At 35.6% G+C, this 21,834-nt stretch overlaps 1 protein-coding gene across 1 annotated transcript in view; it reads left to right on the forward strand.

Annotated features, from left to right (window-relative positions):
• Positions 1-21,834, forward strand: part of LOC135219776 (basement membrane-specific heparan sulfate proteoglycan core protein-like) — a gene marked incomplete in the record, with an annotated part of 1,285,796 nt that overhangs the window by 1,056,343 nt on the left and 207,619 nt on the right. The window contains 5 exon segments of the mRNA XM_064256828.1: positions 10,881-11,047; positions 15,982-16,161; positions 16,305-16,421; positions 17,742-17,881; positions 21,201-21,315. Of these exon segments, the coding sequence (XP_064112898.1) occupies positions 10,881-11,047; positions 15,982-16,161; positions 16,305-16,421; positions 17,742-17,881; positions 21,201-21,315 (719 nt within the window).

Raw genomic sequence — 21,834 nt, forward strand, 5'->3', positions numbered from 1 at the left:
GCATTTGTAAAATTCTGGTTTGTTTACTTTGAAGTCTTGCACTATGACTTGTTGGACATTAAGGATCTGCAAGAAAAATATTAGAGGAAAAAATTAACACAAATAAAACGAATTGTTTAGTCACATCTTAGCCCGAACTGTATTAAAACTATACATAGAAGTTTGATATTGAACTCCTTTGAGTTAAAAGAGGAAATGGTTTCAATAACAGGTTCAGTATTTTAGGCTTTATCATAGATGTGCTACACTTTGAGGTGGGTATAGGAAAGGAAGTTTTATGAGTGACTGAATAGTAATTTATTAAAAGAGAAATTAGAAATAGAATGATGAAATGATTATGTTATTGTTAGAAGTTTCAAATTGTCTGGAATTTTTATTATTACATATTTGTGCAGTTGCTCTGTAGCTGGTTTTTGCAAGTGATCAGGCTTATGTATTTGTTGAAATAGATTTTTTCTTCATTCCTTGTGAATTGTTTCAGGTTTGTCCATTTAAGGTGAATTACGGTTTGTGCTTTGGATAAGCCAGTTAAATCAAAATTTGTTGATTCTCTTCATAAATTTATTGTCTTCACGTTTCCTTTTATCTTGTATATAGAGATAATAGTTAAAGCACAGCATTTTCATAGGATGTGCACCTTTGAATAAAAGTTTCATTTAGCTTTTTTTATTTGGGAAACATTGGATTTTATCAAACAGGACATGTTAGTTCATCGAATGTGATAGTTGCAGTAATGTGTAATATGCTGGTAAAATCAGTTTATGATGAAGACAGCATTGCTGTTTTAATGAAATTTTATAGATAGTGTTGCAGAATGATTTTATTTCTTTTTTTTACTGTTAATAGGGAAATGTTTTTCGATGAACAATGAACACTGAGTTATTAAGCAGGATTTCACATGTATGTATCTGCTGCATAGCAGGTGCTAATTTGCTTTCCTTTCCATTTATTATTGCTTACCCTGACGGTCACCTTGTTGCAATGACTGCCACAACCTTGACCCCTGTCTCTAACACAACATATCACCAACACCATTGCTACTACTGCACCCTCTTGAATACTGGGTGTGTGGCAACAGTTGGTAATAGCGGAATTCGATGTGGTGGTGCCTTGTCTTCCCTGCTGTTCCTTCTCTCCCTACTTGTGGGCATGGCGATAGCATACATCCTATCTCCATGCACTTCTTCCACTGGTAACACTTCTTGTCCCTGCCTGTTTAATCCTGGCTGCCTTCTTTGCTGCCTGTTGCCTGCTTATGCATGATCCCTTTGTAATTACATTGAGAATATAGAATATTTTGAGTTCTTTGCATGAGGTGTCTCTTCTTCTCTAAAAATGTAAAAGCCTGATTGTGTTTATAATTATGTTGGCTATAAAATTATGTAGTAGTCTGCTGTTGACAATTACTATATGTACTCTGAATTGTAAGAATTAAATTGTACTATGTGGAGTTGATACAGTGTGTGTGTGTTTTTTTTTCAATTGTATGTGACTCATTTAACTGGAGGAAGTTCATATTTATTCGTTTTGTTTAGGAGCTTTTGTCAAAATATGTTTACTACTATGCTTATTGCTAAACAAATCTACTATACCATATTAAAAAAATATGGGAAGGGAAAGGCTGTGGACATTAAAATATATTAAAGAAAATGTGGGAAGGTAGCTCAGAGTTGAAATACCTATTTCCCCCCACTCCTTTTGTTGTTGCCTGTTCATACCATGGACATTTAACTTTTCCTCTTTAGTTGACTCTTAATACCAATAATTAGTGAAGGTGAAATCAGTAGAAAGGGTATGTTCATTCTACCAGTTACCTCCTAATCTCATCCAACCATTACATTATTTCAGGATTATAGGTTCTTAGGATTATTAGAAGGATTTTGCCACAGAAATTTATTTCCAGTGACTAGAGGTGTCATTAGAAGTCTTACAAAACTAGTATCCTAAAATACTTGTTTACAGTTATCTAGTTTTCATTATTTGTATTGTATGAAGATGATATAAAGGTTGTATCCCTGCTCATGTACACATAAGGGGAAATGAAGATGCTGATAAAGCAGCCAAAGTTGCAACATCATGTCTAGATCACGAGTATTCAATTGTACCAGTGATTACTTAACTCTAAAATCGATTTTAGTCATTGTTGATATATAAATGTCAAACTTTGTGAACAACAAATCTGATAACAAATTGAAACCGAGAACACACCACATGATTGGATTATGGCATTTTTCAAATCAAAAAGGTTGCGATATTGAAAAGATTTTATCACAGCTTTAAAATGGCCACACTCATTTGACCATTTAAACATTTCACCTGACTCTTTGTATGAAGAGAATGCAGGACAACACCAACAATTCATCATGTGTATTATGTCAAAACTTCAACCAACAGTGAATTTTGAGTTTTGTAAATTAATCAGTTAAGGAATCTATTAGTAAGAGTCATTTTTCAATTTGTCTAACATTAAAATGTTATAAGAATGCAACTTACCATTAGACTAGGGATGCACCGATATCAAATTCTGAGATTTAATTTATATATTGGTTAGAAACAGTCAACAGACACTTTTATTGAGATTATGAAAGGTTCTGGTTAGGTGGGCTTTGTTAATATATATACTACATTTTAGGAAGACTAGAAGGATTTAAAATTCGTATACTAATGACAAAAATATTGGCTGGTATTAGCCAGAAATTCACTGATACCAATGCCACAAAAACTGTCAAAATACCAATACTATTTGACATCACAAGGGGTACTGTTAGTGGTTCCTTGTGGGCAAACCATGGATGGTTTTTTACTAATGGTTCTACCTCAGTTGCATTAATTTTTGTTAATTACTGAAGGTTCTCTTTGTTCTTTTCCTACCTAGTTTTCAAGGAACTTTAATATTGCCTGTCTCTGATTTTTACTTGCATTTAAAAATAAATCCTTTGGGCAAGTCTTGAAAGCTTAAAAATGTTACTCAGTGGTCAAGTTAATTGATGATAGTAATGATAGAACTTATTATCATTGTGAATATCAATGTTATGGCTTGTTTAATAATTTTATGATGTCAATCTACCATAAAACCATATAAGTATTTTTTAAAGAAATAATTAGAATAACAGAAGTGCAGATGCCTTTTGAGAAAATTATCTTTTGAAAAACAGCATCAGTTCTGGAGCTGTAGGTTCATTCAGGCAAAATTTAGAATGCAATAAAATAGTATACAATTTATGAAAAGGTTATTTTTCTTTTCATCCATGTAGGAGTTAGAATCATGAGATCCATTGACTATTTGTTATTAATTATGGGTGGTAGGATTGCTGCTGTTTCACAACTTTCCCCGTGACACCTAAATTGGTTATCTTTAAGATAGTACAATCAGTTTGCTTTAAATTATAAGCACTCACTTTAAATTGAAATAATGTATTTTAATTCAAAAGTATCCTTACTTTCCTATCCTTTCATCATTGAAGGAAAGTGTAAGGTGAAAACTACTAATATTTTTAGATACCATTCTACCATTCTACTCAATTTAGATTTTATAAGGACTTTTATTAAAATCTTTACTTGCTGAATGGTAAATGAGTTTAGTGAAGGCCTTTGTCCACAAAGATTACAGTTTTCCCATTGTATATTTAACATCAAAGCCTTTCCTTTTAACACCATTACTTTTTGGGTGCTTTGCATTGTCTTGTAGATGTTTTAATAATATTCCTCAAGCAAAGCTAATGCTGTTCTGTGTTAAGCACACACTTAGGTTTTGACATGCATGTTGTTTTCCGTGTAGCTTCATAATTATTTATATAAATTGTTATGTTTTGATCTCACTCCACTAAATGATATGGAATTTCAGGAAATGTTGGTTCCAAAATTTGTAAATGAGCTAGCTTATTGACACAGAGCTTATTGATACAGGAACTGGTTCAGTGATGTTCAGTGTTATTAAAGTATGGGAAGGAATGCCATATCATTGATTTGCCAGAGAACATTTGAACAAGATTATTTAATTAATCCAGAAGTTGTGGATGAGGTGGGTTACAATATATTCTTCATTTACTGCATACCTGAATGCAGTGAACCATGGCTTTCAGCTTCAGTTTGAGATATGTACTTTGATCACATATGATGTGATATTCTGGACGACATAAAGATTCTCCATGGTAGTATTTACCACCATTTTTCTCTTGGTTAGGAGTTCTCTTCATTATTTACCTAAAAATTCAGCTATCCAATTCAGATTTTATCAGCTGCAGCATTACTGTTGTAAAATTATATTCCACCCATTTCAAAATATAGGAAGAAGAATATTGCATATCACTTTGCTATAAAGTTTCTGTGGTTGCCTCTGCCTGGAAATGAGAAATAATAGGGGGTTACAGTACAACAGTTACAATTATTGTACAAGTACTGGATTTTTACCACACTATCACAGGTTGAGTTGACATTATTACAGCAATAATTTGTCATATTCACATTTTACTGATGAATCTAACCACTCAGATCAGTCATGCAGGTGCAGTGGACCCCTGTATATGCAGGGGATACGTACCAGACCACCACCCCGTCCCCCCGCAAATAGCGAGAATCGCTGAATACTTAGAGCTCTTATAAAAATGCTTAAAAATTCCTGTTTTGTTAGTTCAAGCTCAAGAAAAACCCACTAAAACTGCTTAGTATACCTGGTTTTTTTAATAGTGTTATCTCAAAAAGTGCACTTAATCGTGAAATCGATTTAAAAATTCAGTAATTTGTGTATATTTCTCATAGAAAAATACTGCAAATACACGAATTTCCTATGAATAATATGTATGTATGTAAAAAGTCCATAGAGAAATCCTCGAATACGGAGTCTGCAAAAAGGGGGATTCAACTGTATATGACAAGAGATTACAAAAAAAAAATACGACATGGGCTAGCCACCTTATCCCTTATATATTTGATAAAATAGCTAGTAGGTAAATACCTATTTGTCATCCTCTTTATGAGGATATATATATAGTATGTACTATATATATAAGTGTACAGCAGAGTCCTCAAAATTATTTTACATTATTGTATAGTTAGTGGTTTGTGATTAGCGATGAGACATAAGCAAAACTGTTTCCTATTTAGATGACATGTTTTGGAAAAACATGATATAGAATCAGCTTTGTTTCTTCATTTATTTTGAATTTATAAAGATACTGTAAAAAAAACAGCATTTGTAATAACGTGATCTTTACATAACCAATACTTCATAAGATGCCTGTTGTTGCAAAAGCTAGCCTCTACCCAAATGGTTTTGGAATCTAGCAGTCAGCTTATTCTACAGATGTGAAATAAAATTCATGAAAATTTGCCATAATTTTTTTACCTCTTATCTAAAGGTCACCTTATTTACAGGAATATACAGTTAAGTTTGAATTTCACTCCAATATTGAGGTTAGTGCTCACCTAAATGTAAATAATAGCAGCCACTACGCTTGGCCAGATTTTGTCCGTAAAATCCAATGTGTATATATAATATATATTACACACACACATATATATATATATATATATAATATATATATAATATATATATATATATATATATATAAATAGATATATATATATAGTATATATAAACAATATTCCAGTGGCTGTGGGCTTATGAGAATATTTCTTGGTTTTCTGCAATTTTATTATATTATTATTATTATTATTATTATTATTATTATTATTATTATTATTATTATTATTATTTTGTCTATCACAGTCATCCTATTCAATTAGGTAGTTTTATAGTGTGGGGAACCTGGTTGCATCCTGCCTCCTTAGGAATCCATCACTTTTCTTACTATGTGTGCTGTTTCCAGGAGCACACACTCCTGCCTGAGTCTGAAGCTACTCCACCATCTAAATTTTTCCAGGTTCCTTTTCAGGGATCTTGTGATTGTGTCCAGTGTCCCTATGATTATCAGTACAATTTCCACTGGCATATCCCATATCCTTCTTATTTCTATTTTCAGATATTGATACTTATCATCAATTTTTTCTCCGTCTTTCTCATCTACTCTGGTGTCTCACGGTATTGCAACATCAATGAGTGATACTTTCTTGGTTTTGTCAATCAAGGTCACATCTGGTATACTATTTGCACCTATCACCCTATCTGTTCTGATACCATGGTCCCGGAGGATCTTTGCCTGATCGTGTTGTATCACTCCCTCAGGTTGGTGCTCGTACCACTTATTACTGCAAGGTAGCTGGTGTTTCTTGCACAGGCTCCTTTGGAGGCCTTTTGTTACTGAATATCATGCCTTTTTTTGTACTGGTTCCTTGCAAGTGCCGGACATTCACTCGCTATGTGGTTTATGGCCTCGTTTTTCAAATTGCACTTCCTGCATATGGGTGAGATGTTATTTCCATCTATCATTCTTTGGATATATATTTGGTTCTTGAGCCTGATCTTGTTCCATTATTAGCACTTCTTCAGTTTCCTTCTTGAGTTTTCCCCTCTGCAGCCATTGCCATTTTTCATTGCTGGCCAGCTCTTTAGTCTGTCTCATGTACTATCCATAAATTGGTTTGTTGAGCTGTTCTTCCATTCTGTTTGTCGTTTTACTGTCTCTGTATATTTCTGGGTTTTTGTGTACTTTTATCATTCCTTCGTTTTCACTGGTTTTTAGATATTACCCCAGTGCTCTGCTCTCGATGTTGATACAGTCCTTTATGCTTAGTAGTCCTCCCCCTCCTTCCTTTCATGTTATGTATGTATAGTCTGTCCATGTTTGCACATGGTTGCAGTGTTCTGTGTATTGTCATGTGTTTCCCAGTTTTCTGGTCTATGCTGGGGTGTTCAGCTTTCATTTACTCCACTACTGCTGCACTGTATCTGATTACTGGTACTGCCCATTTGTTTATGGCTTTCATCTTAGGTATTTCCGGCTTTGAGTTCTGACTTGAATATCGCCTTAAGTCTCTCAATATATTCTTTCCTGATCGTATCCGTCATTTCTTGGTGTTTCAGTCCTTGTCACTTTGCCTTTTGTATGTTGACCAAGGCACATGTTTCTATTCCAAACTCCATCCTGATGTCGCCAGATACAACCCTTACAGCCTGGATTAGGGTATCTATCTCCTTGATGCTCTCACCATACAGCTTGATGTCGTCCATAAACATCAGATGGTTAATTCTGTTACCTCCTTTCTTGAGTTGGTACCAAACATCCATCATCCGCAGTACTTTTGTCATGTGAATCATGGCTACTATGAAGAGTTCTGGGAACAGTGAGTCACCCTGGAAGATCCCTCTCCTGATGTTAACCTCTGCTAGTCTTATTCCAGAGCTTGTCAGTATTGTTGTATTCCAGTTGTGCATTGTACTTTTTTGGAAGCTGATGGGGTCTTCCTCTGCCCCATATATTTAAAGGCATTCTATTAGCCACATGTTGTATCATGTCAAAGGCTTTCTTATAGTCAATCTATGCCATACTTATTATTATTATTATTATTATTATTATTATTATTACTATTATTATTATTATTATTATTATTATTATTATTATTATTATTATTATTATTATTATTATTATTATTATTATTATTATTATTATTATTATTATTATTATTATTATTATTATTATTATTGAGCAAACATTCATATGAAAGATGACATACTGATTTCCCAAGAGAAAGTGTAAATTACATAAATCCAAAATACCAGAATAGAAATCCAGTCAGGAAAATCCTATGTTGAAACAAATTAGAATTGGCATCATGAAATAACAGAATAAAATTCTATCAGGAAAAAATCTTTGTTAAATATATTTGCATCATAAATACCAGAAATCCAATGAGATAAGTTTTGTTAAACATACTATTAATATCAGCAATTTCAGTACAGTAATATTGTCTGGGAGACCATTCCACAATTTTATAGTGATAAGTGGGATTTATCATTCTTGAAAGTTTAAAGTCAGGCATCTGAACAGAATAATTTGCTCTATGTAAAATATCCAGGTGTTGCTTTTTTATCCTGTATATTTTAGTAATGAAATTGAGTGTTTGTTATAACTCGTGTTGAGCCTATGTGATGCATGGATTGCTTTTAGAACTTAAAAAAGGGTAAAGTTTGGTAACATTTTGCAATCTGAAGAGTTCAGATTAAAGTTTCATGTTAGTTCTGTTTTTGGCAATCTGTCTGATACTGGTGAACTTGCAACTGGAGAATCAAGTATACAGTGGTCCACCCATACTCACAGGTGATGCATACCAGACATCCCCCCCTTGAATAGTTGGAACCCCTTTAAAAATGCTGAAAACAGCCTATTTTATTAGTTAAAACTCAAGAAGAACCCACTAAAAAATTTAATACTTGGTTTTTTTAATAGTTTCATCACAAAAAGGGCGTTTTATGATGAAATTGATAAAAAAACAGGAATTTCTGGATATTTCTCATAGAAAAATACCACAAATAGGTAAATTTTCTGTGAATAATGTGGGGAAATGTTCCCAAGAGAAATCTGCTAATGTGTGAGTCCGCGAATCCGGAGAACGCAAATACAGGTGTCCACTGTACTTGGATGTTTTACATGGAAAACTTATAAAAACGATTATTTCATTCCCCTAATTTGTAGGTATGTACTATATATAATGGACATGGGTAATCTTTAACTTAAATTTATTTGATGATATATCACTGGATGGATTTAGACTCTTGAGCAGCTTTTTCTCCTTGAATTTAGCCTAAATAATGAACAAGTTCCTCACAAGACTGAAACTCAGTGAGTTAAAATATAAAAGTGTAAAGCAAATTATGAGACAGATACAGTTTGTAGTACTTATTTTTCTCTTTTGTGATAAGGAAAATTAATTTGTATATTTTATAACATAATTTGAAATATTATTCAGGTTCAAAGCCTGAAGTTGAATGAAAATAAGGATATGACAAATAACAATTTTATATCCACTCAAGTCCTGATCACAGAATCGGAAGACCTTGACAACTGAGAAAATAGAAAAAGAAAACATTGATGAAAGTAGTAAGATATTTAAAGGTTAAGAGATATGAAAATATTTGAATACCACACATCTAGATTTTCCACTGTTAAAGAGATGGTATTCATTTCAGACTGCAAATTTCAAGAGATTAATCAGGTCCTGGGGATAAAGGTCCAGGACTGTTTACAGGAAAATTGAACCATTATCGAGTTAAAAATTGCAATGTAACAAATGTTTAACAAAGGAAATACATGGAAATAGTATGATCTATAATTTCATCTTCAGAGAAATAAGGATAGAAGAGACACACCCAAGAAAGGAAAAGAGGTGAAGCCTGTTAGGTTTAACCAGGCCCTAACCAAATTGCTTTCATACTGCTGTGGTTCAGTCTGACAATAATAATTGTCAGACAGTAAGAAAGTCAAGAAAAATTATATTAATACCAGTTTTAAATACTGAAGTTTTGAGCACTTTTAGTCAATATTTCCAACATTTTCCATTTTGTGTATGTATGTATTTCTGGTAAGTTTTTTAATCACATCACACAAATTTTGTACACGAGCTGAAGCTCCAGGAAATTTCCCTTTTTTTCTGTAAGATTTAAAAATATAAATAATTTTAACATATAATTTCAGGATCATCATCAATGAACATTTAACATTTGCTATACTTAAAATAATTTTAACATATGGTTTCTTGATCATCAGCACCATCATCAATGAACATTTGACATTTTCCTTACTTACAATATTTTATAATTAAATTTGCTACATACATGGTTGATCTAGAACAGGCCTAATCCCAGTCATCCTTATACTACATATTCTCAACCCACTGACTGATATTACAATACATGTCTATGGGTAGTGAATATTTTGTTTAAAAACGTGTATGTATTTGAGAATGGTAATTTCATTTTTAAGGTTGTCTTGGAATTTAATGTTTAATGTTTCAATCAAAAGATCTGTCATCTTATAAATTTTATACAATGACTTGACTTACAAGCCCAAATACAAGACAAGAATAGGGAACAAAGTTAAATAGATTTATATGGTGTTTATGCATGTGAGAATTATACAATTCTTATGTTGTTGTATAGTATTTTTAGAATTTAATTTTTTGTGTCAAGTGCTTTTGTAATTGGCTGTTTTTTTATTATTATAGAAAGAGTTTACAAGTAATTTATTTCCATAGAAATTTGTGTTTGTTTGAAAGCATTGACTGAGAATAGTGTTTTTCAATACGTATTTTTGTTGCAGATTATTCAAAGAACCAAGTTCTATAGATTAGTAACTGATTACAGATGACTGTAAGCTACTTGTGTATGTGGGTTTGCTATGGATTAATATGTTATCAGAGTTGAATGGCAGCGGTTATATCAGATTTTTCTAGCTACCATATCTCTACACTTTAGATGGCATGTCTTGCTGTGGGAACAAATATTATTATAATAGCTTGAAAATGATTAGCATTCTTCATTTGTAATATTACGTATTCATGTTTTGTAAGTGCTTTTAGAATGTTGAAATGACTCTGCATCCTGGAAACTAGGCCCTCTGCAGAGTTATCATTGGATATTATAATAAACAGGTAACATTGAAGAAAAGTCTTGATGAAGCTTTCAAGTTGGACGTTTTTTTGAATAAGCATTTTTGCAGTGAGGCCATTCTGTCAATTTTTGAATACTTGAAAAGCTGAAAGTCTAGGTAATGAAAGCAAGATTTTTGTGAAGGATAAGTTTCTCCTGACTTCACATATCACATATCAAGTGCTGTAATAATACATTAATTATACTGGGTATACATATATGTTTCTGGGAAATGCATAGGCTGCTGTAATAATACAAAATTTTTTTATTTAGTTAGCATGTTAAGAAATTACTTTTTCATGAAAGTGATGTGATTTTGTCTTTCCGTATGCCTTAGGTGAAACAGCTCAACCTGGAGCCCCTCGAGTCAGAATTGAAGAGCCAAGAGAAGTTGTAGAAGTGAGAAGAGGCCAGACTCAAGAAGTTCGTTGTTCTGCTGCTGGCAGTCCTCGTCCTCAAGTCACATGGTCATATGGGCCTAACAGAGATCGATTGCCATTCAATGTAAGTCTTGATGTTCTTTAATTTTAAGGACAAAACTCAGGTGTACCATAAAGTGTATTCCTAACAATGATGTAGTATTTTTTATTTTTAAAAAGAGATATAGTACTGCTCAAAAGTGATGCAACATGATTCTTTCTGTACATATTATAAAAAATCTCAGACATAATATACCTTCAGTATCTTACAGCTGCCAGGTACCTTTAAACTTGGTTGCTTTTTAATTTTCAAATTAATATGTCAGTAACTTTGTGAATTCTTAGGTTTAGTTATTTCACTAATTTTTGGGTGGATAAATATAAACCCTTTTAGACATTGAATCCAACGTTATGAGAAGCATCAGAAGAATATATTCTTATTTATAGGAAAATAGTTATGGCCTTAATTTATACATATTCTAATGTAACATTTAGTAAAGATTGAGGGTGCTGGTGAGAAAGTGCATTTCACTACTTGATATGACAAAGAATGAAACCAGCTTTAGTTCTTGTTGCTTAACCCCATTGTTATTCCTTATTTGCTCCTGGAGGAATACAAACTCACACCTTTTAAGTAAAGAATATCTTTAATGCTGAATGATTGTAATTGCAAGGTTATCCATATACTAGTGCACTGTGAGATGGCATAGATTCCAGCCTATTATGTAAACCCCCAGTTGATCTTTCAACTCCCTTTATATGAGGTGCCCACTGTCACCTCCTGTTGAATGAGTGCAGCTTAGTTTACATCCCTTTATTTCTTTGCTTTTTCTGCTTTTTTATATTTTATTTGTTCATACGTGTTCGGTCTTAACAATAGGATAATTTCTAACACCTAGCTGGACCCTGTTAAATCGCAGATGAAAGTAATGAATCTTGTGAGATCTGGCAATGTGTGCGCATATCAGGTGAAGAGTGGTCAAGGACCATGCACCCACGCCACAGTGTTCAGCTTTTTTCTTAACTGCCTGGATGAGAGTTGTGGTCGACCTCTCTTAGCCTTTACCCGGTTCATTGCCCCTTTTCACTTGTGTTTCTGTGTGTGTGTATGCTTTTATTATGGCTGCTTCTGCTTCTTCTTGGCCTCGTCAACGTGTGAGCCCGGGTACTCCAGGTTTCTTGTGTTCTCGTTTTTTTACTTCTTCAGCAACTGATCCTCACATTACTTGTTGTAGGTGTCTTTCTAACGTTTGTACAATAATGAATTCCCGAACGGAATGCCGTGCGTGGCCTAGAGAGCCGTGGAAGTTATTTTATAGTGAGAGGGAGCATCGTAGAGTTTCAACTCTTCCTTCGTGGGAGGGATTTTCTCTTCCCAATGCTTCATCTCCTGCCGCTGTCACACCCCATGCTAGTGTTGTGCCTTTGTCTCCTTCCTTTTCTTCCATCAGTTTGTTGTTGGAAGTATCGGGAGGCCATCAGGCTGATTTACTATGTAATGTTGCACCCTCTTCCTCGGGAGTTAATTTAATTCCTGAGAGGAAGGAGGCTTTTCATCAGTTTCTTTAATTTTAGATTCGGAGGTGTCCAAAATGGCGGCACTCTGGGGTTCGCTTTGGTTACTGGGTCCACCCTTCTTGGAGGGTTTGCTGACTCACTTCTTGGATGCTTGCCACCCTCCACCTCACGCTGTCCAAGGCTCTCCCCCCTCCTCCTGGCCTCGTCTTCGTTGGTAGCCGAGGTCAGCCATATTGTATTGCTCCGCCAGTGACGATTGCTGCTTCTTCGAGTCAGAGGGAAGCAGTGGCGTTAGCCCAGCTGGTGACATTACTGGGTCAGCCATTTTGCATTCCTCCACCATTGGCATCTGCTTCCCTTTTGGATTGAGGGGAAGCATTGACATCGTTCCTGCTTTTGACTTCACTTCCATAGATGACGTCACTCCCAGTTGTCTCCACTGTGCTGCCTCGCTCTTCTGTGTTGTCATCGTTTGCTGCCATAATGTCATCTCTGCCATCCAGTTTGCTGCGTCTTCCTTCTGTGTGACTTGTTGGCCCTTTCTTTTGCTGATCCATCTGAGGCTTTATGTCAGGCTTTATGCCATCGGCTGGGAAGACTGGAAGCAAGCATGTTGCATCGCCCCCGTCTCCTATGAAGAAATTATATAAGGAGCCAGAGCTATCTTCCTCTCCTTTTCCCCCTTCTCCGCCGCATCAGCGTATCAAGCATTAGAAGGCTAAGGACTTTGCCCTTTCTTTGTCTGAGAGTGAGGAGCAGCACGTCGATGTTCCTGCGAGTGTTGGTGTTATTGAGAGTCTTCCGCTTCTCCAACTCCCTGGCCTATTTGTCGCCGTAAGGATCTCAAGGTGCCTGTCAAGAGGTCGAATGTTGTGAGCGCAGAGATAGTGCAGCAGGAGTGTTTGCCTGCCCCACTCCCTGGTACTTCCTAGGGTTTGACTCCGAAGGATTCTCGTTCTATTTTGAGTGTTTGAGACACTTCTACGCACGTACGTACGTCCGCCCTGCACGTACACATACATGGCGACGTACGCGAGTCATCTATTGGGAGAGTGCGTAGTGATGTTTTGGTTGGTTTGTTGCAGGAATTGGTGCTTGGATCCAGCCCAGACAGGTTGGTTGGCATTTCGGGCTGTTTGGCTGCTGGCTCTTCTGTTGGTTTACATGAGGAAGGCACTTTAGATAGGCTTGCACATTCTTCTTGTCGTTGGTCTCCATTGCTGGAGCAGGAGGAAGCCACGCAAGAGTTTTTGTCTTCCTTTACAGAAGTTGTCGATCTTATTCGTGGGTTCAACAATTTGGGGAGTAAGACTCAGGCTCGGTCATCTTTCACTCTTTCCTGCATGGAAGCCATGCTGGGAGCTACACAGGATCCCAAGTCATCGTTTCAACTTCCCTTATCGGGGCATGTCCAGTCTGTCTTACATAAGGTAAACACCTCTGTTTCAGATCGGGGTGGATCGCTTCACTCAAGGGGCTCTGCCAAGTTGCTTCCCCCAAGTTGCTTCCCCCACCTCTCATGAGGCATAGGAAGTGCTATGCTACAAACTCTGCATACTTGATGTCACGTCATCTTAACCCAGACGTCATTCGTCTGAAGCTGGGGGTTGACTTTGGAGCAGGTGAGGTTGGTGGCTCTGTCCTTTTCTCCACAGGAGGCCTCAGCTTTGGAGTCTATGGCAGCATCCATGTTGCAGACAGTTTCTTGGTTGGACTTCTGGTCGGCGGTCATTTCTTCTCTTGCCAGTTTGTTGCAGTCTGGATGCAAGGCGTTCTCGTATCTTGCACACCTCAGTGTTAATTTATGGGCTAACCTCCTCCTTATTAGAAGAGACGCAGCTTTATCCAGGATGGAAAGATCGGTTGACCCTGAGTCCTTGCTGGCATTGAGGACTGGGGATCTTTTGGAATCTCAATTTCTGTTCCCTCAGACTGAGCTGGAGGGTGCGATAGACCAGGGCTGGGCTGACAAGGTCAGATTATTGCACTAGGCTGTGTCTAAGTCAGAGTCTCGTCCTCGGAGAAGTCAGGCTTTTCCTCCTCCCCCCTGCCCAGCAGCAGTCACGAAGGTCATCGCCTGGTAGGCCATCAAGGAGTTCGGTTTCGGCAGGGCTTCCCTGTTCGTCCCAGCCTAGGTCAGAGGACCAACATCCCTTTTGCTCCCGCCCCTTTAAGTCAAGAAGAGGCCCCAGGGGCAGAGGTAAAGGGGGTCGTCAGTAGGTTGGGCACCTCTCCCTTTCCTGTGCCGGAGGGGGGGGTGGGGTGCCTGGCAGGCCAGTGGGCCAAGTGGCGGAGTTATGGACTGGAGAAGTGGGTAGTAGATGTCCTTCAGGTGAGATATCTACTGCCATTCGATTTCTCTCCCCCACTCTTGGACAAGCCTCTGCTCATGAGGGTGTATCCACCAGATTCTCTGAAGTTTTTGGCTTTCTGGGAGGAAGTGCAGAAGATACTGGATAAGCATGCGATAGAGGAAGTGGGGCATCTGTCTCCGGGGTTTTACAGTCACATCTTCTTGGTACCCAAGGCGTCGGGAGGTTGGAGGCCTGTAATTGACTTATCCACCTTGAATCATTTCATCAGGAAAATGAGGTTCAAGATGGAGACCCCTCGTTCAGTGTTGGCAGCTGTGAGGGAAGGCGACTTCATGCTGTCGATAGATTTGAGGGACACATACTTCCAGATCCCTATTAATTCGTTGTCCAGGAAGTTTCTTCGCTTCTCTCTCTGAGACAAGATCTTCAGGTTCAAAGTCCTGTGCTTCAGGCTGACCACAGCCCCTCAAGTGTTTACCAGGGTCTTCTTTCTCGTCTCAAGTTGGGCCCATGCTCAGGGGATCCATTTGCTGAGGTACCTCGATGATTGGTTGGTCTTGGCAGGTTCCAGGGAGAAGCTGCTGCAGGACAGAGATTTTCTGCTTTGGTTTTGTCTGGAACTGGGCATTGTGGTCAACCAAGAGAAGTCAAACCTTGTACCCAGTCAAAGGATTTTCTACCTGGGCATGGTCATCGATACGGCGGTTTCAATGGTTTTCCCATCGGATCAGAGGTTGGAGAAGTGGGTATCTTCATCTTCGGTCTCTACAGTGGAGGCATGAATAATGTTCTTGAGGATGTTTATCCCAGGAATATTTTTTTTTACAGTAGGTGGAATGTATTCCTCAGCTACTTATAGGACAACACCCACCTAAAGAGAATGCTCCAATTACAAGACATTGCTCTGTATCCCTTTAGGAATAAATACCAAAATTTTCAAAGTAATTTGTATTTTCCTAGGTATACAAACCAAAACTTTTTAATGTAATATATCCAGCCTCTACCACCCTGCTTGGTTCTTCTCACGAAAGATCAATTGGAGACTTTACATGCATGACAGTGCTGAAACCCACACCATCTCACTAGCACCACCACAGGGCTAACGTTCTGACTGTGCTTATTCATGCTGAATGGATGAATAAGCACCTAAAAACATGAATTACTCTGAAAAAAAATTTTCTCACAGGTATTTGCTCAAAATGGTGTTCTGATATTCCGAAGTGCACAAACTGATGTATCAGGTGAATATTACTGTACAGCTTCAAATAGTCAAGGAACTGACTATGCAAGAATTATAATTAACATTGTACCAGATGACCGATCACCCATACCATCACCCATACCTGGCGGACCACTCATTGTTCAGGTAATTAGTGTATAGTATTTTTGTGAATTGAGCACATGAGGTTGTTTTGTGATGGAAATAGATGAAGCAAAAGATGGAGCTTAATGAATAAGTATGGCTAGTTTTAGAAGTAACTTGTTTACTTGTATTATCTCCTGAAACAGGTTTCTAGAGAAATTGTGGAAGTTCGATCAGGAGAGACTGTTCGTGTTAGTTGCACAGCTGCCATTCCAAGATCAGTGACAATCACTTGGAGTAGACTTGCCGGACCACTGCCGTCGGTAATGTTTTGAAAATTTGTTCATTTGTAGGAGTACTGCTAGACTTAGAAATAATTCTCTATACACTTTACTAGAAATCTTGGAAAGATCACTTAAAGGGCAATTCTGTCCCATCATTCATTTGGTGTATGTTCAGATCAAAGCTTAATTCATTATAGCACAAAAAAATCTTGTTAAATTATTGTATATATAAAAACTGGAGATATATTGGTAGGATAAAATTTAATTTCCAGATTTTGCCATTAGATCAGTTCACAACTTTCCAGCAGACAGCAATCCATTAACTAATCAATTTTTAACTTGCCTATTGTCAAGTAGCCGTTTTTCTGTTAAAGTATGCACAGTACTCACATTTTAATTCTAGATTGCTTGGCTTGTCTCATTTCATGGATAATCAAGAAATCTTTCATTAAGTTATAGTAAAAACTTGTATTAGTTATTTTCACTTGTATATATGTATACAGTAACCCCATCCAAGTTGTCTGCAAATGCTTCGAAAAGGCACACAAAGGAATAATGATTAGGTTACATAAACTGTGTTGCCTTTAGGCCACTTGGAAAGCTTGCTGTAACCTGGGCTAGCTTATGAATATATAACTAATTTAAGCCAATGAAATAAGAATTATTCATATCGTCTTTGTGTATTAAGTGTATTGAGCATAAAACAGTCCAGTGATATGACACAACAATGGAAATTTGTCATTCAAGAACTTTATCACAAAAGTTTAGTCTACCAAAACTACATAACTATCATCAAGTAACAAAATTTGTCATCAAACACAAGGTCATTTAAATTGCTTGATCCCTGACAGACATTTTCCTTCATGATACTAATGCTAGCATATCTATAAATAACATTGACAAAAAGCTCAGTATTAGGCAAATACCAGTTAGCATATACTACTTGAAAATTTTGTCAATTTATGTCCTCTCTTTCTCTCCTTTGTGTGTGGTTTTTTTTACTGCAAGAATTTACATAAGCAATATTCCTTACTAAACTGTCAAGATGCTGTGGTATAAATGAGTTTACATGAAAGTTTCTCAATTCTTGTGTTTATAACATGTCCGTTGGTTTTTGCTTAAGCAGTTGTATTGAATATTGGTCTGTCTGTCATTCTCTTTCCTTTCTCCTCTGTTTTGTTGATACTTTGTGGTATGTTATGATAATGGAAATTTTTTCCAATAAAATGTTGTCAAACCTGTAGTGGCATCAACTTCTTGTTTTTATGTATATGTGAGTATAGTATATATAAATTTGATTTATGTGATTTGTTTTGAAAAACATATTATATAAGTTTATTTTGATTTTATGCATTATAGCAAGCAGTGGTGACAAATGGTGAGCTTCAGATTGTTAATGCACGCCCCGTCGACTCTGGTATATATGTTTGTCGAATCACAGATGATAGAACCAGTCGGTATGAAGAATCAAGCACTCGTATCACTGTGACTGAATTTGTGTGAGTATAAATTGATTTCTACTATTCTCCTTTAAAGCAGCTACAAATATTAAATGAGATTACATATGTAAATAAATCTCATTTAGATTTTTTTGGTGTCACTCTAATGTATGCGGTTTAGAAAGTTATAACAAACTGTATTTAATTTAAAAGAATAAAATGCAAAATTGTAATCCCTTGGATACACTGAATTCTTGAAGCTTAACCTAGCAAAAATGTAACTTTTATTACAATGAAGAAAAATGTAGAAATTTATGGAATGGTTTAGTTAGGTTTCAATAAATATCCTAATAACCATGACACAATCTTGAAAGTTCAGCATCATTATTGTCATCCATGTAATCATCCAAACATGTAAATAACCCCAATAACTCTACAGATTATTTTTGTACGTCAGCTATAACGTCTACAAATAAGTAGTTTGAAGGTTTTTAGTTTTGTATGGAATCACATTGTATACCTAATTTTCAATATTATTTTGGTTCCAGAACCTGAGAACTACAATAAAATCAAAATGACTACGAACTTGACTGTCCTTAGCTACTTTGCCAAACTTCCTCTTGACTTATAATATGACTATAGTCAATCTGCATCGTCAATTCAGTGCTCTTTAATCCGGTCATAAAATCCTACTTAGCTTTCCCACATTCTGTCCAGAAAAAAGACCCCTTTCCTGGACAAGGTGACTTAATTGAAAATCTGCCATCACTTAAGAAGCCATATAAAATGTTTTTTTTTTATTGCATTACATATAAGATTTATTTTCATCAGTGAGTCTTGTAGATATTGGTCATTTGTATAATTCATATAGATGATTAGAAACTAAATCATCTTTATTCTACCTTGCTACAAAACAGTTTAATGGATGCTATCAAATCTACATTTACTGCAGTGCTTTTTTTATACTATAAATCATCCTTCGCTTGTCATCAAATCTCAGTCTTTCGCTCATTTTACGTCTTCAGTGTTAGAAATGCAGAACAATAGCGTCAAGGTGTTTCCTAATTTTGACCTGGTATAAGGGAGATATGTCAGCATTTTTGCTACATCTATGTTACTTCTCAACTTGAGTCAAGGGCTTATGAATTAAATCTGGGAAAAGTGGCAATGTCAAAAATGTATTATATGTCTGTAGTCATTTTGATTTTACTTAATTGAGTGTTATGTTAAAAAATCCTCTTATATGGTTATTTTATGAGGCTGTGGATAGGCTTTTAAAAAGGGAATAGTTTTGAAAAAACACCATAATAAACCAATTCTTTGTATTAACATATACGTATAGTGTATTGATTTTTTAGTGTGAATTGTTTATACAAAGTAATAATACATCAGATTTAAGAGGAACTGTTTGAATACTATATAGAGCTTCATGAACATAACATTTCCCTGTTCCATCATCATCATAACATTTTTATGTCAGCTTTTCCTCTTTCCAGTCATCTTGTCATGTTCTCTTTCAGCCTGAGCTTCCAAAGGTCTAAAACTTCTTACTCTCTTTTTTCTCCAGGATTTCCTGGGTGTTCCAACAGCCACAGGTCTTCATCGTAGTATTTCTATTTTTTAGTACCTTTCTCACTCAGACCTCTTCACATGACCAAACTATGTCCATCTTTGAGATTTCAATCTTTTTCCAGCCTCTATACGTATACCACATCTCTCCACTAACTCATTCTTAATATGATCTTCCTGGTATACTTTGCCCATGAATCATATTTTTTTATCACACATTTTCAAAATCATCTCCGTTTTCCTTCTCAGTGCCTATGTTTATACACCATAAAGTAGTACAGCCTGTATATACTCATTGTAAGTCTTTGCTCTGTCTACTATTCGGACATTTTTATGTACCAGTAGTCTACTCATCTCAGTGCCTTCATCCATACTCCAGTTACTGTCTATTTTTAATTGCTCTCTCAACTTCTTCACAGTCTAGTGTGTCCCCAAGGTAAAAAAAAAATGCTTTACCTCTTCCAAGAACTGCCAATCTATAATGGCAGAGAACATTTTATGCCACCCTCTGTTGCACTGGTCACACAGTTGAGAGTTCACCCCTCACACTTTAATGTTTGAATTTATCCACTGTATCCACACGAGATAAATATATCTCTAGATGATTAGCACACCAATTGCCATTCAATTATTTTTCCAGCTTGGTTATTCAAAGTTATAATGCTTTGAGTATACATATGATGGAGAATTAACTATCTGCTATCTTTTGTAACATTTTAAAAGCTTGTAATTGATTATATTAGTTATATATATATATATATATATATATATATATATATATATATATATATATATATATATTCAGTGGAAATTTTTATGAATTTTTTAACTTTCTTAATTCTTAATGTACAGGTTAAATACCTATAAACCATTTTTTTTGTGTGTGATGTCTTATATTCTGTTCATCTTATTTACCCAAATAAGATATTGTTATGAACAACAATAGTATGTAATGATAGACAAAAACTATACAAATCCTAGAAAAAAATTCTGAATAATGTAATCTGAAATACCTTACCTTTAAGAAAAGCTTCTAAATCAGCCTGTGATACATGATGACTAAGAATAGGAAACAAATACAGAAAGTTACTTCATAGCATAGTAATAACAGTTATCATCAGTAGCTGCATGCTAATTACAGAGTGACTGACATGTGGCATTGTAGATGGTAATAAATACTTGTACAAAGCCCCTTACTTCCTAATGTACATTGCATTTGGTTTTTCTTTTGTTACTCTTTCTCTGCTGTTTTCTGAACTGTCCAACTAGTACAGTATAGTAGTAGTAGCAGTCCACTTATCAAGTTTCAACATGTAAACTTTTCATTATTTATATGATTAAAGACAAGTATTTATATGATTTTCCTCAAAGTGGCATATATATATATATAATATATATATATATATATATATATATAGATATATATTCATATATATATATATAACTATCTATATATATATATATAATATTACATAGATATATGTATATATATATATGTATAGTATGTATGTATGTATGTATGTATCACATTACCTCATATTTTCACATTAGAAAGTCAGACAATATCAACTGGATATTCTCTGTTGTATTATTCACTCTATGCTTAAATCCTCCTTTGATCTTCAGGTGTAGCTTTTTCCGTGATTTTTGGTGCTCTTCACCTGGTCTTCATCTTTGTATATTCATATGTACTAATTACTGACATTGTGGTCCTCACCTTCTCATCATATTACCAAACAATTGGAGTCTTTGAGGTCTTATCTATTTTCATGTTATCAGACTGTAAGTTTATTGTGGTACATATTTTCAGGAACCTTCCTTCAGTTTCCATCCAACCAGACAGACAAACAATAAATCAAGGCACAAATGCTGAACTTCGTTGCATAGCCACAGGAAATCCGGCCCCAATAATTACATGGTCAAAGGTAAGAATTATCTTACTGTATTTTTTATGGAGAAACTATTATTTCCTTGAGGCTTGTTATGAGTCCTACAAGAAAAATAACTTAGGGTTAATGCATTGGAAACCTAGGATTAAAAAAGTTTAATGGATAACTGAGTTTAATTTCAAGTAACTTATTGATGTTCATTAAATATCTGAAGGTTTAATTTTGCTTTGACACCATCCACACAGCACCTGTTTATGTGAAAGTGAATATTGTTTAGTGGTTTGCCTGAATGTGGAAGGCTGGAGAACTGCACAAAGCATTAATTGTAACTTGATGTACTAGTTCAGTGAAAAAAAACCATTAATGTAAATGATACACAAAATAATGAATTTGAAGCAATAGTGAGGTAAACTAGAATCCTTTCTGAGTACTTCTTTGTGTAAATATCTGGGTCGCATCTATCAGACTGCTCGACAGTGGATTCTAGTAAGGCAGCCCCTGGTTAACGGAGCCATCAGTTAACGGCTATACGCTGTTAACTGGATTTACGCCGCC

The sequence above is a fragment of the Macrobrachium nipponense genome, chromosome 1 (assembly GCF_015104395.2).
Source record: "Macrobrachium nipponense isolate FS-2020 chromosome 1, ASM1510439v2, whole genome shotgun sequence".
NCBI classification, from domain to species: Eukaryota; Metazoa; Arthropoda; class Malacostraca; order Decapoda; family Palaemonidae; genus Macrobrachium; species Macrobrachium nipponense.